The sequence below is a fragment of the Schistocerca piceifrons genome, chromosome 8 (genome assembly GCF_021461385.2).
Source record: "Schistocerca piceifrons isolate TAMUIC-IGC-003096 chromosome 8, iqSchPice1.1, whole genome shotgun sequence".
NCBI lineage: Eukaryota > Metazoa > Arthropoda > Insecta > Orthoptera > Acrididae > Schistocerca > Schistocerca piceifrons.
In genome coordinates, this window is record NC_060145.1 from 108,999,407 (window position 1) to 109,021,541 (window position 22,135).

Here is a 22,135-nt window from a genome sequence, read left to right on the forward strand (position 1 = left end):
CTGTTTTAAGGACCTGTATTCTACTTTTATATTTTATGAGTAAGTGATTGCAATAGTGTTGTTATAATTGTTATATTTTATGGTTTTCACAAATGTAGATTGTCTTATAGAGGGCACATGCATTTAGTGTGAAGAGTAGGGAAGGAAGCACACATAGTTGTATGTTTATAATTTCCTGATTTCCAATATTATGTTTGGTTGATAATGTATGAACATTTGTTCACTGAATGCCAGCCATAGCTATGAACCATATATATACACTGAAGAGCCAAAGAAACCGGTACACCTGCCTAATATTGTGTAGGTCCCCCACGAGCGTGCGCATGTGCTGCAACACGATGTGGCATGGACTCAACTAATGTCTGAAGTAGTGCTGGAGGGAACTGACACCATGAATCCTGCAGGGATGTCCATAAATCCATAAGAGTACGAGGGGGTGGAGATCTCTTCTGAACAGCACAATAATGTTGATGTCTGGAGAGTTTGGTGACCAGCAGAAGTGTTTGAACTCGGAAGACTGTTCCTGGATCCGCTCTGTATCAATCTGGATGTGAGGGACCATTTTCCAGCTGGAATTGCCTAAGTTCATCAGAATTCACAATGGACATGAATGGATATAGGTGATCAGATAGGATACTTACATACATGTCACCTGCCAGAGTCATATCTAGACATGTCAGGGGTCCCATATCACTCCAACTGCACACGCTCCACTCCATTACAGAGCCTCCATTGGCTTCAACAGTCCCCTACTGACATGCAGGGTCCATGGATCATGAGGTTGTCTCCATACCTATACATATCCATCTGCTCGATACAATTTGAAATGAGACTTGTCCGTCCAGGCAACATGTTTCCAGTCATCAATGGTCCAATGTCGGTGTTGACGGGCCGAGGTGAGGCATAAAGCTTTGTGTCATGCAGTTGTCAAGGGTACACGAGTGGGCCTTTGGCTCTGAAAGCCCATATCAATGATGTTTCGTTGAATGGTTTGCACGCTGACACTTGTTGATGGCCCAGCACTGAAATCTACACCAATTTGTGGGAGGGTTGCACTTCTGTCACCTTGAATGATTTTCGTCGTTAGTCCTGTTGTTGCAGGATCTTTTTCAGCCACAGTGATGTCGGAGTTTTGATGTTTTACCGCATTCCTGATACTCATAGTACACTCATGAAATGGTCATACGGGAAAATCCCTACTTCATTGCTACCTCAGAGATACTGTCTCTCGTCGCTCGTGCACTGACTATAACACCATGTTCAGACTCACTCACATCTTGATAACCTGCCATTGTAGCAGCAGTAACTGATCTAAAAACTGCACCAGACACTTGTTATCTGAGGTAGGCGTTGTCGATTGCAGTGCCATATTCTGCCTGTTTATATATCTCTGTATTTGAATACACATGCCTCTACCAGTTTCTTTGGCACTTTGATGTATGTCATTTTCATTTCACACAGCTCACAACTAGACCTAGTGAAAATGTTCAAACTTGTTTTAAGTCTAAATATATGCTTTTCTGTAGTGTAGCATCTGAAGATGGCCATTGTAGGCTGAAACCAGTTATGGCTGTGTAATAGGAAAGTGACTGTGTCAAAAAAGAAAAACTTATTGTAAGTCAGTCACTGCCTCACTGCTTCCTTAAACAGAATGTTGTTTTCTCTGAAAATTCAGTCCCCCCTCATCCCCCACCCTGAGATAGTACTTCATTACAGATCACTGCATTATCTGCAAAAAGTCTGATGTTACCATTAATAAAATCTGTAGTGTATTGTAACTATTACTTACATGTTGATGACATCCAGTTGTAACTTAGTACTAGTCCTAAGAACATTGCAATAGATTAATGACCGAAAGCACTTTCCCTTGTTTAGTAACAAACTTCAGAAATTGCTGAGGAACAGGAGATCATTGGACTCAAGTGTGTTTGTTGCATCTTGATTCAGAAAGAATGCAGAAATGTTGACACTAAAGTTTGTAGAAATTTGGGCATCTATTGAAAGACTTACGTGCAAATCATATAATAACTTCCACCATCACATATTACTGAAAAATCGTGCCACGAACCCAAGAATGTTCTGTTCCATGTGTGGGAATGTGGAAGAGGCCTGACGAGTTCTTGCAGCCATCAGCATACTGTTCACAGTGGAGCAAGAACAGAATTGATGTCTTCCATTTTGAAACATTCTAATAGAAAGAAATGGAGACAGTACCCTTGGGCGTGCAGTCCACAGAAATAAGACCGAGGCAGATCTGTACCTATATGCAATGAGCTGTCATCATCCTGCACACTGGTACACTGTTCCAAGAACTGTTGTTCAAAGGCCACATGCTATTTGTGGCCCACAGGGAAGGCGTAGAGAAAAAGAAATTTACTTTTATCCCATGTTCTGGGCCTCCTTCAGCCAAACTGGGGAGAATCTTTAGAAAAAACAACATCAAAGCCATCTTTTGACCACCACAAAAACTGAAAATTGTGTTTGGCGCAGTAAAAGACAAACTGCAGTTGCAAATACCCAGCCTATATAGCGTAGCATACTGTGTGACTGTGGCTCCAGTACATTGGGCAAACAGAGCACGTTATCTCACAACACTGCATGGAACACTTTCAGGGCATACATCTGAGTATAAAGATACATCAGCAGCGGCAGTATTAATGAAGGAACTTGGGAGAACAAAAATGTTATGCTGAGCTAGTGGCTTTTGGGAGAGCATCAGTAAAGACTCAATTGAGATAAGGTGCAATGGCAATCTCGTCAATAGTATTGAGGGTTATCAGTTAAGTGTGTCATGGAGCATTGCACGAGCAGATATATAGAGACCATGCGTAGCAATTAACGCTTAGCTTGTCGGGGGAAGACTGAAAGCAATGAAAGTTGAATGGTAGTCTCCCCCCCCTCCCCCCCCCCCCCCCACCACCACCACCCGTCCCCTCCCCAATTGAGCAATCCATGTTCCAGGAGGAAAAAGGGGGAGCGGGAAGAGGCAGCTGCTACTTTTTAAGTGCATGCGTGCGTGCATGTAGTGCCCATGTTATGTTGTTATCTTGACACTCCGCCAAATGATGATAAGAATGACAGTCATTGAAATGTCGTGGAATTTCAACGCGGCCACCTGGATGGAAGCCTGAGAAGATTTCACCCCGATTATACGCCATGGAATACATTGTTGTTGTTGTTGTTGTTGTTGTTGTTGTATAGTGCTCATATGCAATGCATATTGTTAATTCAGTAAGAATGTCTGATCATATGCAAGAGATGGCCTCAATTCTGTAATCCTGACAGATGAAATAAACGAATAAATTTACTCAACATTGAAAGAAATTCACTAAAATCAATGGTTAAGTAATGACCTTCAAAAAGTTAGAAATCTTGTTTTAAGAGCTCCACTCCGGCATAAATTTTCATCAGGCACAAGATATGAATAGCATTACAACTTCAGCTTATCTGACCAGTTTTCAATTCTATCACTTCATGTTACTACATCTTCTTACATTTTATTGTAATGATCCATTCATTTTAATTCAGTAAATCTTAATCGGACAATAAGAAGGAAGTCTGTAAATACTGCAGTACTTTCCGCTGATAATTGTGCTTTTCCAGTTGTGTGCAGTTATAGAGATAACATGGAATTTCTCTGACAATGGCTGCTACCTTCTCTGCAGGGATCTGGCAAAGAGCTGCCCGCTGCCTGTGGATGGCACATCCCTGGACTCCCCTCACACCAAGACGCTGCTACTGCTGCAGGCCCACTTCTCCAGGCTGCACCTGCCATGCGCCGACTACCACACTGACCTCAAGTCCGTGCTCGACCAGGCACTCAGGATCATGCAGGTGGGAATCCATTTCCGAGCATTGATGAACTGGCTTTTCACATCCCTGCGCCCATAGCCATGTTAAATTTCTTGTAAGACATTGAAATGTTTTTTGTTTGAAATAACTCTGCTTCATTGGTTGTTAGCTTATTGACTCCTTTGGCATCACACAAAAATCATATACTTCTATTTGCAACCATGTTACAATCCACACAGTGGTTTGTAACGGAATTTACAAAGGTTACCGTAACAACTGTGTCATCAGGAAAGGCATCCAGCAACAAAATTAAACAATAAAATAAAATTTGCCAAGTCCTGAAAAAGCAGACCCCATACTAGATGGAATAAATGCTAGCGAAAAGAAAGAACAAAGAGTAAAGGCTATTGAACACCAACTTCGTTATTTATAAAAACCTTTATCATCAACTGTGAAATTTATTGATATGATGAAATTCCAGCAGTAAATGAGTAGTGAACATCAGGACATTATTAACACAGATTAAATTAGATTACAGCGTAGGCAATTAAAAGTTTTAGTGAAAAGAAATTTTGCTAGAAAAGCCTTTACGTAGATAAGTACAAACAAAATTTGAAGGAAAAAAAAAACTGTATTTGGGATGCAGACAATCCTTCAGCTCAAGAAAAAAGAAGTAACTTCAGCTCAAGGAAAAAGAAGTAATAGTTTCTCATGCAACATTAAGGAGCTCCCTAATTTTGAAGCTAGTGTCAGTGTTATCTTTGGTTTATGTCTATTGTCCTGAAGCATTTTGGTCAGTAGAGGTTTCTTCTGTCTTCAGTTATGCTGATACCGAATTTATTTTTTACTGTCAATTCTTGTGGCTTCAGGTATTTCCACTACATGTGCTACCATCACGTAGCAACTGTAAAGTTGTCTACATAATTCCAACTGTTTCTTTGAATCCTCCCTCCCACCCGCCCACCCCACCCCACCCCACCCCACCCCACCCCACCCCACCCCTCTCCCATAACAGTGATTTATTTATTTTTGTTTATTTATGTATTTGAAAGTGAGTGTTTGAAGTTAAAATAGTTGTTTCCATTTCTCTTTTCTGCCTCCATTCAGTACTTCTGGCCTTTTTTTACCCTGTCTTTTCTTCAGTCTCAGCAATTGTTTTGATGTTGTTCAACAGCTTCAATAGATTTATTCCACAAATAGGATACTGCATTTTCCAAATCTTCATGAACTCTTACATTAGATGCAGCAGAGATTATTCTGAAAAGGTGGTTTCCACCACATGTTACTGCCCATTTATCTACTATATTTCACCCCTCTGGCTTTGTTGACGTTTCACTGGGCCCTGTTAATGGTTCGTTATGTAAGGTACACGTGTTGTGCTGTGGGGTGATCGGTATGGTTGAAAATGAACATATTTAGTATATTGTGATCGCAGTGTAGACACTTTAATTGCTCCGAGATGACCAGTTTCAACAGTCTTACGCTGCCATCATCTAATCTTACGGAACTCGCTCTAAAGTTGCCATGTTACATTCTATGATGTCAAAGCATAAAAGGCACTTCTCATGCACTCGATAAAAATCCAATCAATAAAACACACAGTTAAAATCCTCGTTTCGTCCGTGCGTGCTCATGGTGAATATGATTCTCACAAGCTTGCCACACAGCACTATGCTGCCAGTGGAGTGTCTGCCCCAGGCACCCATGGATGAAACGAGGATTTTAACTGTATGCTTTTTATAATCTGTGTGCATTTTACCAGCTTTGTGTAGTTTATCAACTGAGTTTTTATCAAGACGTGAATGAGGAGTACCTTTTATGCTTTGACTTCATGTAATGTAACATGGTAGTTTTATAGCAAGTTCCACAAGATCAGATGATGGCAGCATAAGACTGTTGAAACTGGTCATCTTGGAGCAATAAAAGTGTCTACACTGTGATCATGATATACAAAATGTGTTCATTTTCAATGGTTAATTAGTTATACGAGGTTCATTCACTTGAAATCTGGTCAGTGTGGCACCACGTAACTGCAGGTATGGCGGCGCCATCTATTGGTAGAGAGACTGACATGTGTGCACCGTTTGATGTTGTGTTGCGGCAGTGTGGTTTCATGCCAAGAGAAGGTGCTCACACAAGTTATCGTTCACAACCAAACATGCAGGCGAGATAGCAGAAACAACGAGGAGTGATTCGATTTTTGGCAGCAGAGAGAGTTTGAAGCTACAAAATGTATCAACAGATGAAGGCTGTGCACAGTAAGTACAGTCTGAGTCATTCAAGTGTTGTGGAATGGCGCAAACAATTCCTTGAGGGGCGCAAGTCACTGGAAGACGATGCTTGTCCTGGACAAGCTCATTGTGTCATCACATTGGAAATGGTTGCTGAATTGAATGCTTTAGTCATGTGCTTGGACCTGTAAAACAAGCTATTCGCGGACATTGGTTCACAATGGACGATGAAGCGTGTGACTGGGTCCAAGCCTGGATCCGACAGCAGCCTACTAGCTTCTTCAAGGATGGAATTGACCAGCTAGTGTCACAATGGGATAAATGTGCCAGCAGTTTTGGCGAACTATTTTTGATTATGTGTACTGTGTATAACTACATTTTTGAGTTAATAAATCGTTACCGTTGGCTACTTTACACTTGTAAATCGTCTCCATGACTCCATGTAGTCTGTTTTCCTCCATTGTTATCATAGTTTTGTAGCCACAAGTTTTACAGTGGATATTAAAGTTTCTTGTATCGAGCAGAAAATTGAGTACATTAGAAAATACGAGGGCAGTTCAATAAGTAATGCAACACATTTTTTTTCTCGGCCAATTTTGGTTGAAAAAACCGGAAATTTCTTGTGGAATATTTTCAAACATTCCCGCTTCGTCTCGTATAGTTTCATTGACTTCCGACAGGTGGCAGCGCTGTACGGAGCTGTTAAAATGGCGTCTGTAACGGATGTGCGTTGCAAACAACGGGCAGTGATCGAGTTTCTTTTGGCGGAAAACCAGGGCATCTCAGATATTCATAGGCGCTTGCAGAATATCTACGGTGATCTGGCAGTGGACAAAAGCACGGTGAGTCGTTGGGCAAAGCGTGTGTCATCATCGCCGCAAGGTCAAGCAAGACTGTCTGATCTCCCGCGTGCGGGCCGGCCGTGCACAGCTGTGACTCCTGCAATGGCGGAGCGTGCGAACACACTCGTTCGAGATGATCGACGGATCACCATCAAACAACTCTGTGCTCAACTTGACATCTCTGTTGGTAGTGCTGTCACAGTTGTTCACCAGTTGGGATATTCAAAGGTTTGTTCCCGCTGGGTCCCTCGTTGTCTAACCGAACACCATAAAGAGCAAAGGAGAACCATCTGTGCGGAATTGCTTGCTCGTCATGTGGCTGAGGGTGACAATTTCTTGTCAAAGATTGTTACAGGCGATGAAACATGGGTTCATCACTTCAAACCTGAAACAAAACGGCAATCAATGGAGTGGCGCCACACCCACTCCCCTACCAAGAAAAAGTTTAAAGCCATACCCTCAGCCGGTAAAGTCATGGTTATAGTCTTCTGGGATGCTGAAGGGGTTATTCTGTTCAATGTCCTTCCCCATGGTCAAACGATCAACTCTGAAGTGTATTGTGCTACTCTTCAGAAATTGAAGAAACGACTTCAGCGTGTTCGTAGGCACAAAAATCTGAACGAACTTCTCCTTCTTCATGACAACGCAAGACCTCACACAAGTCTTCGCACCCGAGAGGAGCTCACAAAACTTCAGTGGACTGTTCTTCCTCATGCATCCTACAGCCCCGATCTCGCACCGTCGGATTTCCATATGTTTGGCCCAATGAAGGACGCAATCCGTGGGAGGCACTACGCGGATGATGAAGAAGTTATTGATGCAGTACGACGTTGGCTCCGACATCTACCAGTGGAATGGTACCGTGCAGGCATACAGGCCCTCATTTCAAGGTGGCGTAAGGCCGTAGCATTGAATGGAGATTACGTTGAAAAATAGTGTTGTGTAGCTAAAAGATTGGGGAATAACCCGGTGTATTTCAATGCTGAATAAAACAACCCTTGTTTCAGAAAAAAAATGTGTTGCATTACTTATTGAACTGCCCTCGTAAATATTCCAAGGAGTAGAAATAACTGATCATTGTATGGTTAGGAGATTGAAAATGTTGCTGAGCTATCTGAAAATGTTTTTCCTCAGAGCTAACTGACTAACGAAAAACCACATACACATGATTACATAGCTGTTCTGACCAGCTATACTTTCCTGGCACTACTGCCCCACTGTGGTGAAGGGTTGAGTCAGGTAGAATGAGTGAGAGGAGCAAAGAGGGGAGAAATCCAATCACGGACAGATGAGCTGCATGTGACAAATGATTAAGTGATGAAAGGGGGTGGGGAGTAGAACAGATAAAGAGGGAGATTGAGGAAAGAACAGTGTGGGTGAAAACAGATAGGTAAACAGAGAGAGAGGTGTGTGCAGTAAAGAGATGGGTATGGCTGTGGAGAAGTTATTTAGACAGCCAGTTCTGACATCTTATTATGGCAGCTTCAGGCCCCTGTGAAATCCACGTACAGACAATCACAAGTACCAATACTTGTGTACTGGAGCCATCAGTATCTCGATACCATGAATTCTAGATTGAAAGCACAAACAGTCCAGCCTAAAGTAGCAAGTCAAGGTCAAAATCAAATCCATACATGATAAATGTAAATATAAAGTTCTAGGTAATCTCATGATAGCCTTTGGACTCGCATTTGGGAGAACAATGGTTCAAATCCATGTCTGGCCATCCTGATTTAGGTTTTCCTTGGTTTCCCTAAATCCCTTCAGGCAAATGCTGTGATGGTTCCTTTGAAATGTAGCACAGTCAACTTCCTTTCCCATCCTTCCTTAATCCAAGGGGACCAATGACCTCGCTGTTTGGTCTCCTCCCCCAAATGAACCAACCAACTAACAGACCCGCTAATAATGATGGTCTTATGATAACCCCAACCGTGTCTTTTCTCTTCTCTGTTTATTCAGCTCCTCGTCCCCATTTCATTAATGCCAATGTAGTTAGTTCCATGAAAAATGTGCTGTTGTTGTCTGCACTCCAAAAACTTTTTCTTATGATGCTCTTCCTTCTTGTCTGTTCTTTTTATCTGTGTGCAACTACTGCAATCTACATCTGCCTGAACATGGTTACTACATTGAAACTTTGGTGTCCCTCCAACAGTTTTTACTTCCAAGCATCCCTCCGTTACCAAATAAACAATTCTTTGATTCCTTAGGATGTGCGCAATTAACCTATCCCAAATCAATCAATCAATCAATCAATCAATTCTTTTTTATCAGATTGTATCTCAAAGCTATTTTCTTCTTTATTTGATTCAATACAACTGTTTTAGTTTCTCAGTTTACTTATTTCATCTTTGTTATTCTTCTGCAACACAATAATTCAAGAATTTCTTATCACTTTCTGTCTGTACTATATTATTCATGTTTTAATTGTGTGCAAAGCTACGATTCAGACATATACTTTTATGAATGACTTCCTGATACTTAAGTTTCAATTGAGTGTCAATATTTTTCACTTTTCAAGGACAACTTTTCATGCTATTGCCAGACTGCATTTCATATCCTTTTTAATTTTGCCTCTGTCAGTTATTTTTCTGCCCAAACGGAATACTTCACAAAATGAAGAAAAGCAGTACCATATGACTGTGTCATTGTGACGCAATTGGAAGCAGCTGACTCGTATAGATTTGTGAATGTAGTAATTTGTAGGGTTATGAAATGGAATGATCACACAGGCTTAATCGTAGGTAAGGCTGAGGGTAGATTCAGTTCATTGGCAGGATAGTGGAAAAACGTAGTAAGTCTCCAACAGAGCCTCATTGCAAATCATTTGTGCTGCCCATCTTGGAATATTGCTCAAGTATGTGGAGCCCATACCAAATAGAATTAATTGAGGACACTGAACATGTGCCAGGAAGAAGTACAAATAGAATTGTCACAAGTTTGTGTGGCTCACGAGATAGTGACACTGAGATGTTGGCAGGTGCTTGAAGGTCAATACTAGTTATCCTGCTTAAGGCTGCTTATAAAGTTTTGTTCCTGTAGGGATTCTGAAGACAAGATCAGTCTACTTACAGCATATGTTATCATGCTAAATGTCTCCACACTGGTTTGTGGAGTATTTATGTCACTTTGGATTGAAACACTTCCATTATGTTCAATATCGTAACTTCTAATCTGATTCTGTCAGCATCACCATACTTTGTTGACATTCACCATATAAACTCTTGTCAAGAATTTGTGCTCTGTCTCTAATGACTTCGTCAATGAGACACTCAGTCCCTAATATTTCTATTTTCTTCCTGTCAGCATTGTCAACAACTAAATTCATATTTAAAACCCATGTAAATGTCAGTTTACTATTGTTGAATCTATTTTGTAAGATGAATTCCAGGACCTATATTGCTTTGAATGTCCCTACATTTCTCTGGAATCCAGAATGATCTTCTCCCAGGTTGGTTTCTACCAACTTCTTCCAATTAAGTAAAACAAACAAAAAATAATTGTTTGCGCCATCATGGTTTCATGTGATTTAAATAAGATATATGGAATTATATATGCTGCTAACAATTCTGTTTCCTTTGGCACAGGCAATGATCGATATGGCTGCAGAGCAGGGCTGGCTGGCGACGGCTCTCCGCCTGATGCAGCTGATGCAGATGGTTGTGCAGGCTCGCTGGCTGTCAGACAGTCCACTCACAACACTCCCACACGTCGAACCGCAACACCTCTACCTGTTCGAAAAGCAGAGGCTGCCTCCCGCTCTGCGAAACCGCAACTTGATCACGTTGCCGGGCTTGGCTTCTGCCGTCAGTCGTAACTACGAGTCACTAGCGACAGTTCTTCGACCGGAACTTGAAGAGGGTCAGATCGAACAAGTATGACTTAGCTGTGTTCATCTTAATTGTGAGAGATTAGCAGTATCAGTATTCTGCTCTTGACTGAGAATCTGTTTATAATAAATTGCGGAAGTGCCTAAACATTTCCTGCTTTTAACTTATGGTTTGTCATGTAGTTTCTAACATCACTACACCATCAAGGTGTACATTCAAACAGAAGCAACACTGAAACACGCAGATTTAGCAGTGAGATGTGATGCTCCAGGCTCTTTTGTGTAATAAAATGACTTTAAATGCTTTTGATCTCGGCCTATAGCACCAGGTGAAAATATGCTGTTGCTCATCACCATTCCAGTCCTAAGTAATAATAATAATAATAATAATAATAATAGTAGTAATAATAAATATAATAATAACTCCCGTGGAGGCCCGGGAAAAGAATAGGCCTCCGGTATGTTCTGCCAGTCGTAAAAGGCGACGAAAAGAACAAACCACTAATAGCGCTAACCCCCCTTTTAGTGTGATTACTTGGTTCAGGACAGAACTAAAGAAGCCTCGGACAAGTGCCGTCATGGTCGGGGACGACGCTTGAACCCTATGCCCGCCCACAATTGTAACGACACTGCTAGCCAACTGGAAAATGATTTAAATCCAAATAGAGGTGTTTTGCAGGATATGCTTCCTGCAACCACCCTATAAGGAAAACAAAGACAGAGGATGAGATGGTCAGATGAAGTTAATCGACACCTCATGTTCTGTTATTACCAAGCAACAAACCTAGGAACCAACACAACTGGATACGGATCACAAGTATACACAACATTTATTACCAGATACCCGGAATTAAAATTTTTGACAGAACAACGACTATCTGATCAGATCCGTGTAATAATCAAAAATAACAGGATACCCCAGTCAGAATTGGAAAACATCAAACAACAAGTACAACAAATACTGGAACAAAATAATGTGCAATCAGAAGAAGAAGAAAATACAGTAATGGACTCAAACATCCCAGAGCAAACAAACAAAGACCAACACGCATCAATTAAACAATCAGAGGAAAACGAAATCTTAAGACAGCCACCAGAACAAGCACAAATAGAACACGAAGAGACACACGTGTTAGATATAGAAGAGAAATTTCAGCTGACATATATAGAATACAAAGACACAAATACAGACATCAGACCATTCTTGCATAGACCGCCAAATAACCCACAAGTCAAAACAACAATAAAAACTATCAACACAATCATACACAACAAAATAAATGAAAATACAACTATGGAAGAGTTACAACTACTGGTTTATATAGGAGCACTCACTACACTAAATATACACACTAGGCAGAGATCAGAACAAACCAACACACAGAAGAAACCCACAAAACCAGCATGGCAACACAGGCTACAGATCAGAATAGAAAAACTGAGAAAAGACATCGGACAGCTAACACAATTTATAAGAAATGAAATATCAGACAAAAAACGAAAAAGGTTAGGTAAAATCTCACAACAAGAAGCAATAGAGCAATTAGATGAAAAGAAGCAGAAATTACAAGCATTGGCCAAACAACTTAGAAGATACAAAAAAAGTGAAAATAGAAGGAAACAAAACCAAACATTCAACACAAACCAAAAGAGATTTTACCAAACAATAGATAACACACACATTAAAATAGACAATCCACCAAACATAACAGACATGGAACACTTCTGGAGCAACATATGGTCAAACCCGGTACAACATAACAGGCATGCACGGTGGATACAAGCAGAAACAGACACATACAAGATGATACCACAAATGCCTGAAGTGATAATTTTGCAACATGAAGTCACCCGAACAATTAATTCTACACACAATTGGAAAGCCCCTGGAAATGAAAAAATAGCAAATTACTGGCTAAAGAAGTTCACCTCAACACATTCACATCTAACTAAATTATTTAACAGTTACATTGCAGACCCATACACATTCCCTGATACACTTGCACATGGAATAACCTATCTGAAACCTAAAGATCAAGCAGACACAGCAAACCCAGCTAAATATCACCCCATAACATGCCTACCAACAATCTACAAAATATTAACTTCAGTCATTACACAGAAATTAATGACACATACAACACAGAACAAAATTATAAATGAAGAACAAAAAGGCTGCTGCAAAGGAGCACGAGGATGTAAAGAGCAACTGATAATAGATACAGAGGTGACATATCAAGCTAAAACTAAACAAAGGTCGCTACACTACGCATACATTGATTACCAAAAAGCCTTTGATAGTGTACCCCACTCATGGTTACTACAGATATTGGAAATATACAAAGTAGATCCTAAATTGATTCAGTTTCTAAACATAGTAATGAAAAACTGGAAAACCACACTTAATATTCAAACAAATTCAGATAACATCACATCACAGCCAATACAGATTAAGCGTGGAATATACCAAGGAGACTCATTAAGTCCTTTCTGGTTCTGTCTTGCTCTGAACCCACTATCCAACATGCTAAATAATACAAATTATGGATATAATATTACTGGAACATACCCACACAAAATCACACATTTGCTATACATGGATGATCTAAAACTACTGGCAGCAACCAATGAACAACTCAACCAATTACTAAAGATAACAGAAGTATTCAGCAATGATATAAATATGACTTTTGGAACAGACAAATGTAAGAAAAATAGCATAGTCAAGGGAAAATACACTAAACAAGAAGATTACATATTGAATAACCACAGTGACTCCATAGAAGCGACGGAAAAAACAGATGCCTATAAATATCTAGGATACAGACAAAAAATAGGAATAGATAATACAAATATTAAAGAAGAACTAAAAGAAAAATATAGACAAAGGCTAACAAAAATACTGAAAACAGAATTGACAGCAAGAAACAAGACAAAAGCTATAAATACTTATGCTATACCAATACTGACTTATCATTTGGAGTAGGGAAATGGAGTAACACAGACCTAGAAGCACTCAATACACTTACACGATCACAATGCCACAAATATAGAGTACATCACATACATTCAGCAACAGAAAGATTCACATTAAGCAGAAAGGAAGGAGGAAGGGGATTTATCGACATAAAAAACCTACATTATGGACAGGTAGACAATTTAAGAAAATTCTTTCTAGAACGAGCAGAAACTAGCAAAATACACAAAGCAATCACTCATATAAATACATCGGCTACACCACTGCAATTTCATAACCACCTTTACAACCCTTTAGATCACGTAACATCAACAGATACGAAGAAAGTAAATTGGAAAAAGAAAACACTACATGGCAAGCACCCGTATCATCTAACACAGCCACACATCGATCAAGACGCATCCAACACATGGCTAAGAAAAGGCAATATATACAGTGAGACGGAAGGATTCATGATTGCAATACAGGATCAAACAATAAACACCAGATACTACAGCAAGCATATTATTAAAGATCCCAATACCACAACAGATAAATGCCGACTTTGCAAACAACAAATAGAAACAGTAGATCACATCACAAGCGGATGTACAATACTAGCAAATACAGAATACCCCAGAACTTGCCATACAACATAAACTAATAAAACAACACGTTCCCACATACAAATACTGGAACAAAACCATTATAACAGATAAAACAACACCACATAACAAACCTGACATCATACTCACCAATAAAAAGATGAAATTAACACAACTAATCGAAATATCCATACCCAATACAACAAATATACAGAAGAAAACATGAGAAAAAAATTGAAAAATACATCCAACTGGCTGAGGAAGTGAAGGACATATGGCATCAGGATAAAGTTGACATTATACCCATTATACTATCAACTGCAGGAGTCATACCACACAATATCCACCAGTACATCAACGCAATACAGCTACATCCAAACATGTATATACAACTACAAAAATCTGTAATTATTGATACATGTTCAATTTCCATTTTTTGACCAGACGTAACGTCTGAGAAAAGAAAGAATAATAATAATAATAATAATACGTAAGAAGCTTCATCACAGTTGCCACTGACATATTTGTAGGGTCTGGATTACTAATTTCTTTGATTTTGGAATGGGCCAGCACCTACTCCGTGAATTGGAGGAGGAGAAGAAGAAATAAAATTTCATGATTCTTCATTGTTATAATTATTAATTACAGTTAGTTTTATTACTTTACAATAATTTTTGCATAATTTATTGTATTACATTTTCTTAGCTTGGTTGTTTCACCTTGAAACACCTGTATTTCTCTCATAAAATGATCTTGATATGCCAAAAGTCTAATTTATACATTCATATTGATTATTAGTGTCGTATTTGGTTGTGTAGGACTGCTGTTGTACTTCAACACCTGCTCACATGAATATAGTGACTTAAAACCATGTGTACAAGTTTCAGGATTTTTATATAAATTTAGCTGTTATATAGAAATTGTCAACTTACATTCTGTGAACAATGAAGTACCCATACTTGCATATTTTTATTAGACATTATTAATCTCACCAACTACAGACTGAAGCAAAATCCTCTAACTAGTAACCAAACATATCAGTTATCTATTCAAAACTGCACGACAATGCCAAAAGCCTGAAAAAGACAAGCTATATGTTTCAGAAATAGGCGTGTATCAGGCCATTTAGTAAACTTAGGATTGAATACATCTTTATGGCAAAGCTGAGAAAATTACTTTTAAATTTACAGTCTGCTTTAAATTCTTTGACACATGATGTTTAATCTCCAAAACTGTGACGTTGCCACAGCAAGTGCTGTCTGCAGGCAAATGCCCCAGTTCTTTCCATTCCATGCTATAGAGAATCACTTTACAGTCTCTCTCTGTCTCCTAAGAAAATCATATAAAATACCTGAAATTCAGGTGTGATACTGACCTTTTTAATGCCTCTAAACATGTCAAAAATCTTTTAATAATTTTATAATACTTCTCAAATGACTGAAATTTTCTTGTCCAGGAACAGCTGCAAACTTATCATAGAATAACTCAAAAGACATGGAACCTACTGAGATACTTTTTTTGTGGGGTATGAAGTTCAAAGTCACTCTGTCCTACAAATATTATGGAAAAAATTCACATGTATAACAGACACTTTCTAGTGTAGCTAAGCATTCCAAAAATCCATTCTTACTTTCAATAAGGGCCTCAGTTACATCTTTTCTCGAAAAAGGTAAAATTTCCACTCCTGCAAAAGTCTTCATGAATTTTGTGCAGTGAAAGTGTCAGAACAGTTGGAACCAATTTTACCAGTAAATCCCTGTTAGTGTATTCTAGGAGAGAGAAGTCTGGCTGGCTCTCTTGTCAAATGCCAATCACAGTGGAACCTCGTTTAACCACAGAAGGTTGACTGGTAGGTCATCCGGATTATCAAAGATTTAAATAATCTAAAAATTCAGAAAAAATTAGAATTACATTTGGAAAATGCCATAAACAAACTTGTTACATCTATTTTCAGGCAAACGTACAACTTATACATTATTTTCTCATATTTTTTTGACCAGAAATTGGGGGAAATAAAAAATAGTCAGTGCATTTGTAAACTTAAACTGACAGAAGCGTATTACTGAGCTCCTCAAACAATTAACTTCAGCTACTTTTTCTCTTTGTATAACTGCTAATCTTGAAAACAATTGAATTAACCTCCTGAAATATTTTGCATATTTCCACTCAATAACGTCTTGCAGAATAATTTCATGGGGTAACTCACCACTTTGAGAGAAAGTATTGGTTGCACAAAAGCGAGCAGTAAGAATATCATGTGGTCTTCATCCATGGACGTCATGTAGGTGCCTCTTCAAGGAGCTAGACATTTTAACTACACCATCAGAATACATATATTTGCTAATGAAATTTGTCACAAATAATCCACAACAATTTGAGATGAACAGTACAACACTAAAGGAAAAAACGAACTTTGTTAACATTGTTAAAGTTATCTTTGGCTCGGAAAGGAGTTCAATATGCAACAACAAAAATCTTTGATCATTTGCACAATGACATAAAATATCTAACAGGTAGCAAAGTAAATTTTAAATCTAACCTAAAATGATTTCTCAAGGACAACTCCTTCTATTCCATGGACAAATTTCTTTTCTAAACAGGCAGCTAGTTAAAAAACTTGTTTTTAAGTGTAGTTGTATGAGCAGAACTAAAAAATATTGGGTTCATTAGTGTTAATACTAACCATGTATATGTATTCTCTAAACTGACTCATTACACATCATTTTGATACAAGATTTGTTCAAGTAATCTGTGGTACATGTAACTAACTCACTAACATTTAGACCCAGAACTAATCAGCAAGTTTCTCTTGGACCAGTTAATATGTCATTTACGTGCAACACAATAACGTAGGCATTTTGCTGCTGTTTATTTGACCAGTGCTGTCTCTGCCTGGCATTTCAAGTAAACCATTATTTTGTCCAGCTGTGTTGTTGCCTCTGTATGTGTCATAATGCCATCAGATTGAGTGCCAACTCCGGCTCATTCATCATCACTACTGTCATTGTTATTTTGCAGCCAATCATTTACATCTATGTGAGCAGCCTGTGTGTTGATGGACCTTCCTTCTGAATTATCAAATAGTGTACACAGTTACCAAACAAACTATCCAGATTAGTTAGGCCTGTGACATCGTCACAGTTTTGTAGATTAATCATCATGTGCCAAATAGTTTAAATCAGACTGTAACTTTAAATGTAATTTCCTCAGATTGACCATAAAGATGTATTTGATCCTAAGTTTACTAAATGGCCTGATAAATGCCTATTTCTGAAACATATAGCTTGTCTGTTCAGGTTTTTGGCATGGACATGTAGTTTTGAATAAATAACTGGTATGTTTGGTAACTAGTTAGAGGATTTTGCCTCAGTCTGTATTTGGCAAACTTAATCAGACTGTGATGCATATTGTTGCGGAGGCGGCAATGGTTCCTTGCTTGAATTTTAATATGCCTACCAATCTGTTTTGCAGGTCTACCAAGTTCTCACAGCACTACCTGTGCTGTCAGTGGATATGAGGCTCCGTGCAGGCAGTGAAGCGGAGCGTCCTCTGCCCCGTGCCCCTCAGCGCAGCCGGCGTTCTGACTGGGCGCAATGCACAGCGGGCTGCGAGGCCACTCTGTCCGTGAAACTCAGGCGCGAGAACAGGGACAGTGGCAACGGCCGGGCACACTGCCCGCGATTCCCGCGGGGCAAGGATGAGGGCTGGATCCTCGCCCTGGGAGATGTGGAGCGGGGCGAACTTCTGGCACTCAAGAGGGTGGTGGGCGTCCGGGGGCGGCCATCGCATCACCCTCTGGCTTTCTTGCTACCCAGCAAGCCAGGTCAGTAGCAGACCATCTGCATTTTCAGCTGTCGTGATGCGTGTACTAGCGACAGCATACTGTATTTACTCGAATCTAAGCCGCACTTTTTCCGGTTTTTGTAATCCAAAAAACCGCCTGCGGCTTAGAATCGAGTGCAAAGTAAGCGGAAGTTCTGAAAAATGTTGGTAGGTGCCACCACAACTAACTTCTGCCTTCGAATACATGTAGCGCTACACAGGCTTGCTTTGCAGGCACAAAGATAAATACTGGCACCAAACCCTCTGCGTCAGTAAATAAATTTTAAAAAAAAGGTGGAAGACGAGCTTTTTTCCTCCGCCCGAGTTTCGACCACTGCATTTTCATACGTTATCCAACGAAGTAAATACAAATCGTATTGTGTCATGTTTATATTCGTATTATTCTTATGCCTAATAGTGATACAGTCAGAAATGAAGCACGGCAATTGACTAGATTTTAAAATCTAAGATGACTGTAATTTCTGTGCAGAATGTAATGTAATGTACTAAAGAGGCGTTTGCAAAGATTTTCGAACGGAGAAAAATTTTCGCTAAACTCTCATGCAGAACATCTTCTATCATACGCAGTCTATTATTTGGTTCTTGTTGATCATTATCAAAGAAAGCAGCAGTGTAAGTAACAACAAATAGCTGTCTCTTGCCATTTTTTCGCTAATGAGACAATTCCTCCCTCCCTCCCTCCCTCCCTCCCTCCCTCCCTCTCTCTCTCTCTCTCTCTCTCTCTCTCTCTCTCTCTCTCTCTCTCTCTCTCTCTCTCTCTCTCTCTCTCTCCCTCTCCCTCTCTCCCTCTCCCTCTCTCTTTTTTTTCCATTGTAAGCGGTGGTAGCACGCACAAAAGCAAGCCATGCCGCGAGCGGCGACAGGCCGTAAACACTCATTATCAGAATGCGACAAACAATGCATGACACAGTACAGTAATGCATTTTCAGCTTAGAGTGACGTAAACACCTATAACAAAGAGAACGACACTTACGAGATCAAAGAAAAATAAGCAATCAATTCCAACCAGACGAAGCACTTGAACAAGGAAGGGTACCTGTATAAATACGGACAGAGCGCCTGACACATAGCAATGGCTACCTGGTAAAGCTTAACTGCTAAGCTTACGACTCGAACCAAACTACTGTAGCTGTATCGTCATTCATTCGACCTAAATTATGTCTCATATTAAAATGGACTAACTTTGTTTCGGTTTGGAGATGCGGCCTAAAACTTTTCTCCCCTCTTGAATTTCGAGTCTCAAATTTCAGGTGCGGCTTAGATTCAGGAAAAATTTTTTTCCTTGATTTCGAGTCTCGTTTTTCAGGTGCGGCTTAGATTCGAGTGCGGCTTAGATTCGAATAAATACGGTAATTATGACGCTGGCACAGCAGCGTAGGCAGAGAAATATCTGAGTAAAACGTTTCCAATATTTATTTCATTTGCAGAATACCAACAGGGCGTTATTGCAAAGACAAGCAACTAATATTTACATAACTGTTTCTATTTTGTGTCATAGTTATGCACATATTCAGATTTATTGATGATTAATGTTAAACACTGTGTTACTTTTCAAACCAGTTAATTTTGCTACTAGCTGTGCAGGTGATAAAGATAACGAAAGACTGTACAATGAAATAAAAGAAATTATTCAACTCGTCAGTGGAGATGAACATTTCATTGTGATGTGTGACTGGAAGACAATAGTAGGAAAAGGAAGATAAGGAAAAATAGTAGGGGAACAGGGGCTAGGGGAGCAGCTGTGTGGTAGAAATTTTGCATCAAGCATAACATAATAATTGCTAACTCTTGGTTTAGAATTCATCAAAGATGATTTGATATGTGGAAGAAAAGTGGTGACATTGGAAGCTTCCGGATAAAATAAAATATGCTTTTGAAATCTCTGCTTTACGATTATATAAACTACAATTCATTGGTTATGAAATGCAGATTAAAACGGAAGTTCTTTCAAGAAGGTAGTAAATGAAAGAGGTGGAACCTAGATAAATTTAAAGAACTGGAGGGTGTTGAAACTTTTAAAGGGACCATTAGGCAACAATTGACAGACAGGAAGGGGACAAAATAGAAGACAAATGGGTAGCTTTGAGAGATGAAATACAAAAGCAGCAAAGGATTAAATAGGCAAAAATACAAGGCCCAGTAGAATTGTTTTGATAACAAATGAGATATTGATTTTAACTGACAAAAAGAGAAAGTATAAAAATACAGCAGGCAAGAGGGAATAGCAATGTCTAAAAAATGAGATTGACATAATGTGCAATATGACTAAGCAGAAATGACTAGAGGAGATATGCAAAGCTGTAGAATTATACATGACTAGGAAAGACAGATGGAAAACTAAAAAGACCCACGGAGAAAAGAAAAGAGCTCAGATGGTAATATTACAAAAGGGAAGAGGAAGTAGGTAAAGAGGCAGTTTGATACTGTGAGAAAATCTGACAGAACACTGAAAGACGTAACTTAAAACAAAGCGAGGAGTAGATGACTTTCCTGCATAATTATTGAGATCCTTGGCAAGACGATTTCACGTCCTACTCTAAATATATGTGACAAGCGTAATACTGTCAGACTTCAAGAAGAATATAATAATTTCAGTTCCAAAGGGGGACAGGTGTAAGTATTACACAGGCTGTATACGATCCGGGAAAAACCCGGAAATTTTTTAGAATTCCAGGAACTTTTCCTTGTATTAGTTACCAGTTAAATTTTTGTGATTTTGACTGGTAAGAACCAATACTCTAACGAAGGATATTACTGTATCCCGCATCTTCAGAATAATGCTGCAGCAAAAAAACATGAATGAGAGAAAAAAAAAAATAATAATAATAATAATAAAACTTAAGTCGCAAAGGAAATGCGCCATATTCAACAACAAAACACAGTGCTCATACAAGCATCTGCCAACCAAAGTGTGTCAAAGGCTTTAGTAAGAATATGCCGTGCCTCCTAACAACAAATTGCCGCCAATGAGCATGACATGACAGCTGTTTACATTTGATTCATTTGAACAGTTTCGGGCAGGCTCTTGCACATGCGCACTTGAGTCACCTATGAGTAGTACCTTCTCCCGCTTCTGGCTACAGACAACAGATGTGTGGCTGGGCGCCACTATCTAATTGCTCCAGTTCGGAAATATCGTAGATCCAGGGCTGATGCACAGAGCAGTCTTGAGTTGTAGTGGGGAGGTGGGTAGTCTCCACATGACCTGTGTTTAAGTTTAGTGATTTTGCTGTTTTCTCTTCATTTATTGCTCTCACATTAAATGAAAACAAAATGGATTTCTGTGGCTGGGAGCTACCAAATGAATTAAAATACGTTTGCATAATTACGGAAGGCTAAAATATGTTGTTAGTTTCAGGTTTTATTTCCACCTTTCTGAACAGTGAAGTTATTTTTGTCGGTTTGCTAAAGAGATTTGGTTTTTATTAATATTTTGTGCTGAGGCAGTCAATTTATTTGAAACGAAGTGTTTAATTTCACACTGTTGGCTAGTTTCAACTGTTTGCTTCATTTCAAGTGCACGTTTCCCATCTTCTAGCTCGTATGGCATTATTCCATAATAAAGAACCAAACATGAATAATACAGTACTGGTACTCAAGAAAATATACATCCGAATCTGGACATATGATTGTGCACTTTAAGCCGAATTATGCATTTTAGTATAGTTCACGAAATTCCGATGCTCCTGAAGTATTCTTTGATGTCTTGTTTCTTTTATGACATAATGCAAGATCTTTTAATATTCTACATGTATGAACATGCGGGCTTCCTGCGTCATCGTAGCTGCGCAGGTGCAGTGACGCCTGTTATCTGGCGCTCTCTGGCAACTGCTGAAATGAACCAATTTCTAACAGGTCACGGGAAAATATTGCAAGTGGTGGTTTGAAAAGTGTTACTTTCAAAGTAAATTTCCTATTACGCAAGATAAACTATGTACGAGAATGTATGATGAATTTCTTAAATCATAAAGCGTTTGACTCTCTTTGAGGATGACCATCTAGAAGGATTTCGAGCCCAGAAGATCAGACATTTATGTCGT

The 22,135-nt window shown here is 39.2% G+C and overlaps 1 protein-coding gene across 1 annotated transcript in view; it reads left to right on the forward strand.

Moving 5' to 3' along the window:
* The window catches only part of LOC124711320 (activating signal cointegrator 1 complex subunit 3), a 253,343-nt gene that overhangs the window by 227,489 nt on the left and 3,719 nt on the right, over nt 1–22,135 (forward strand). Inside the window, exons 34-36 of the mRNA XM_047241338.1 lie at nt 3,666–3,834; nt 10,450–10,737; nt 17,724–18,075. Of these exons, the coding sequence (XP_047097294.1) occupies nt 3,666–3,834; nt 10,450–10,737; nt 17,724–18,075 (809 nt within the window). The remainder of the gene's footprint in view (nt 1–3,665; nt 3,835–10,449; nt 10,738–17,723; nt 18,076–22,135) is intronic.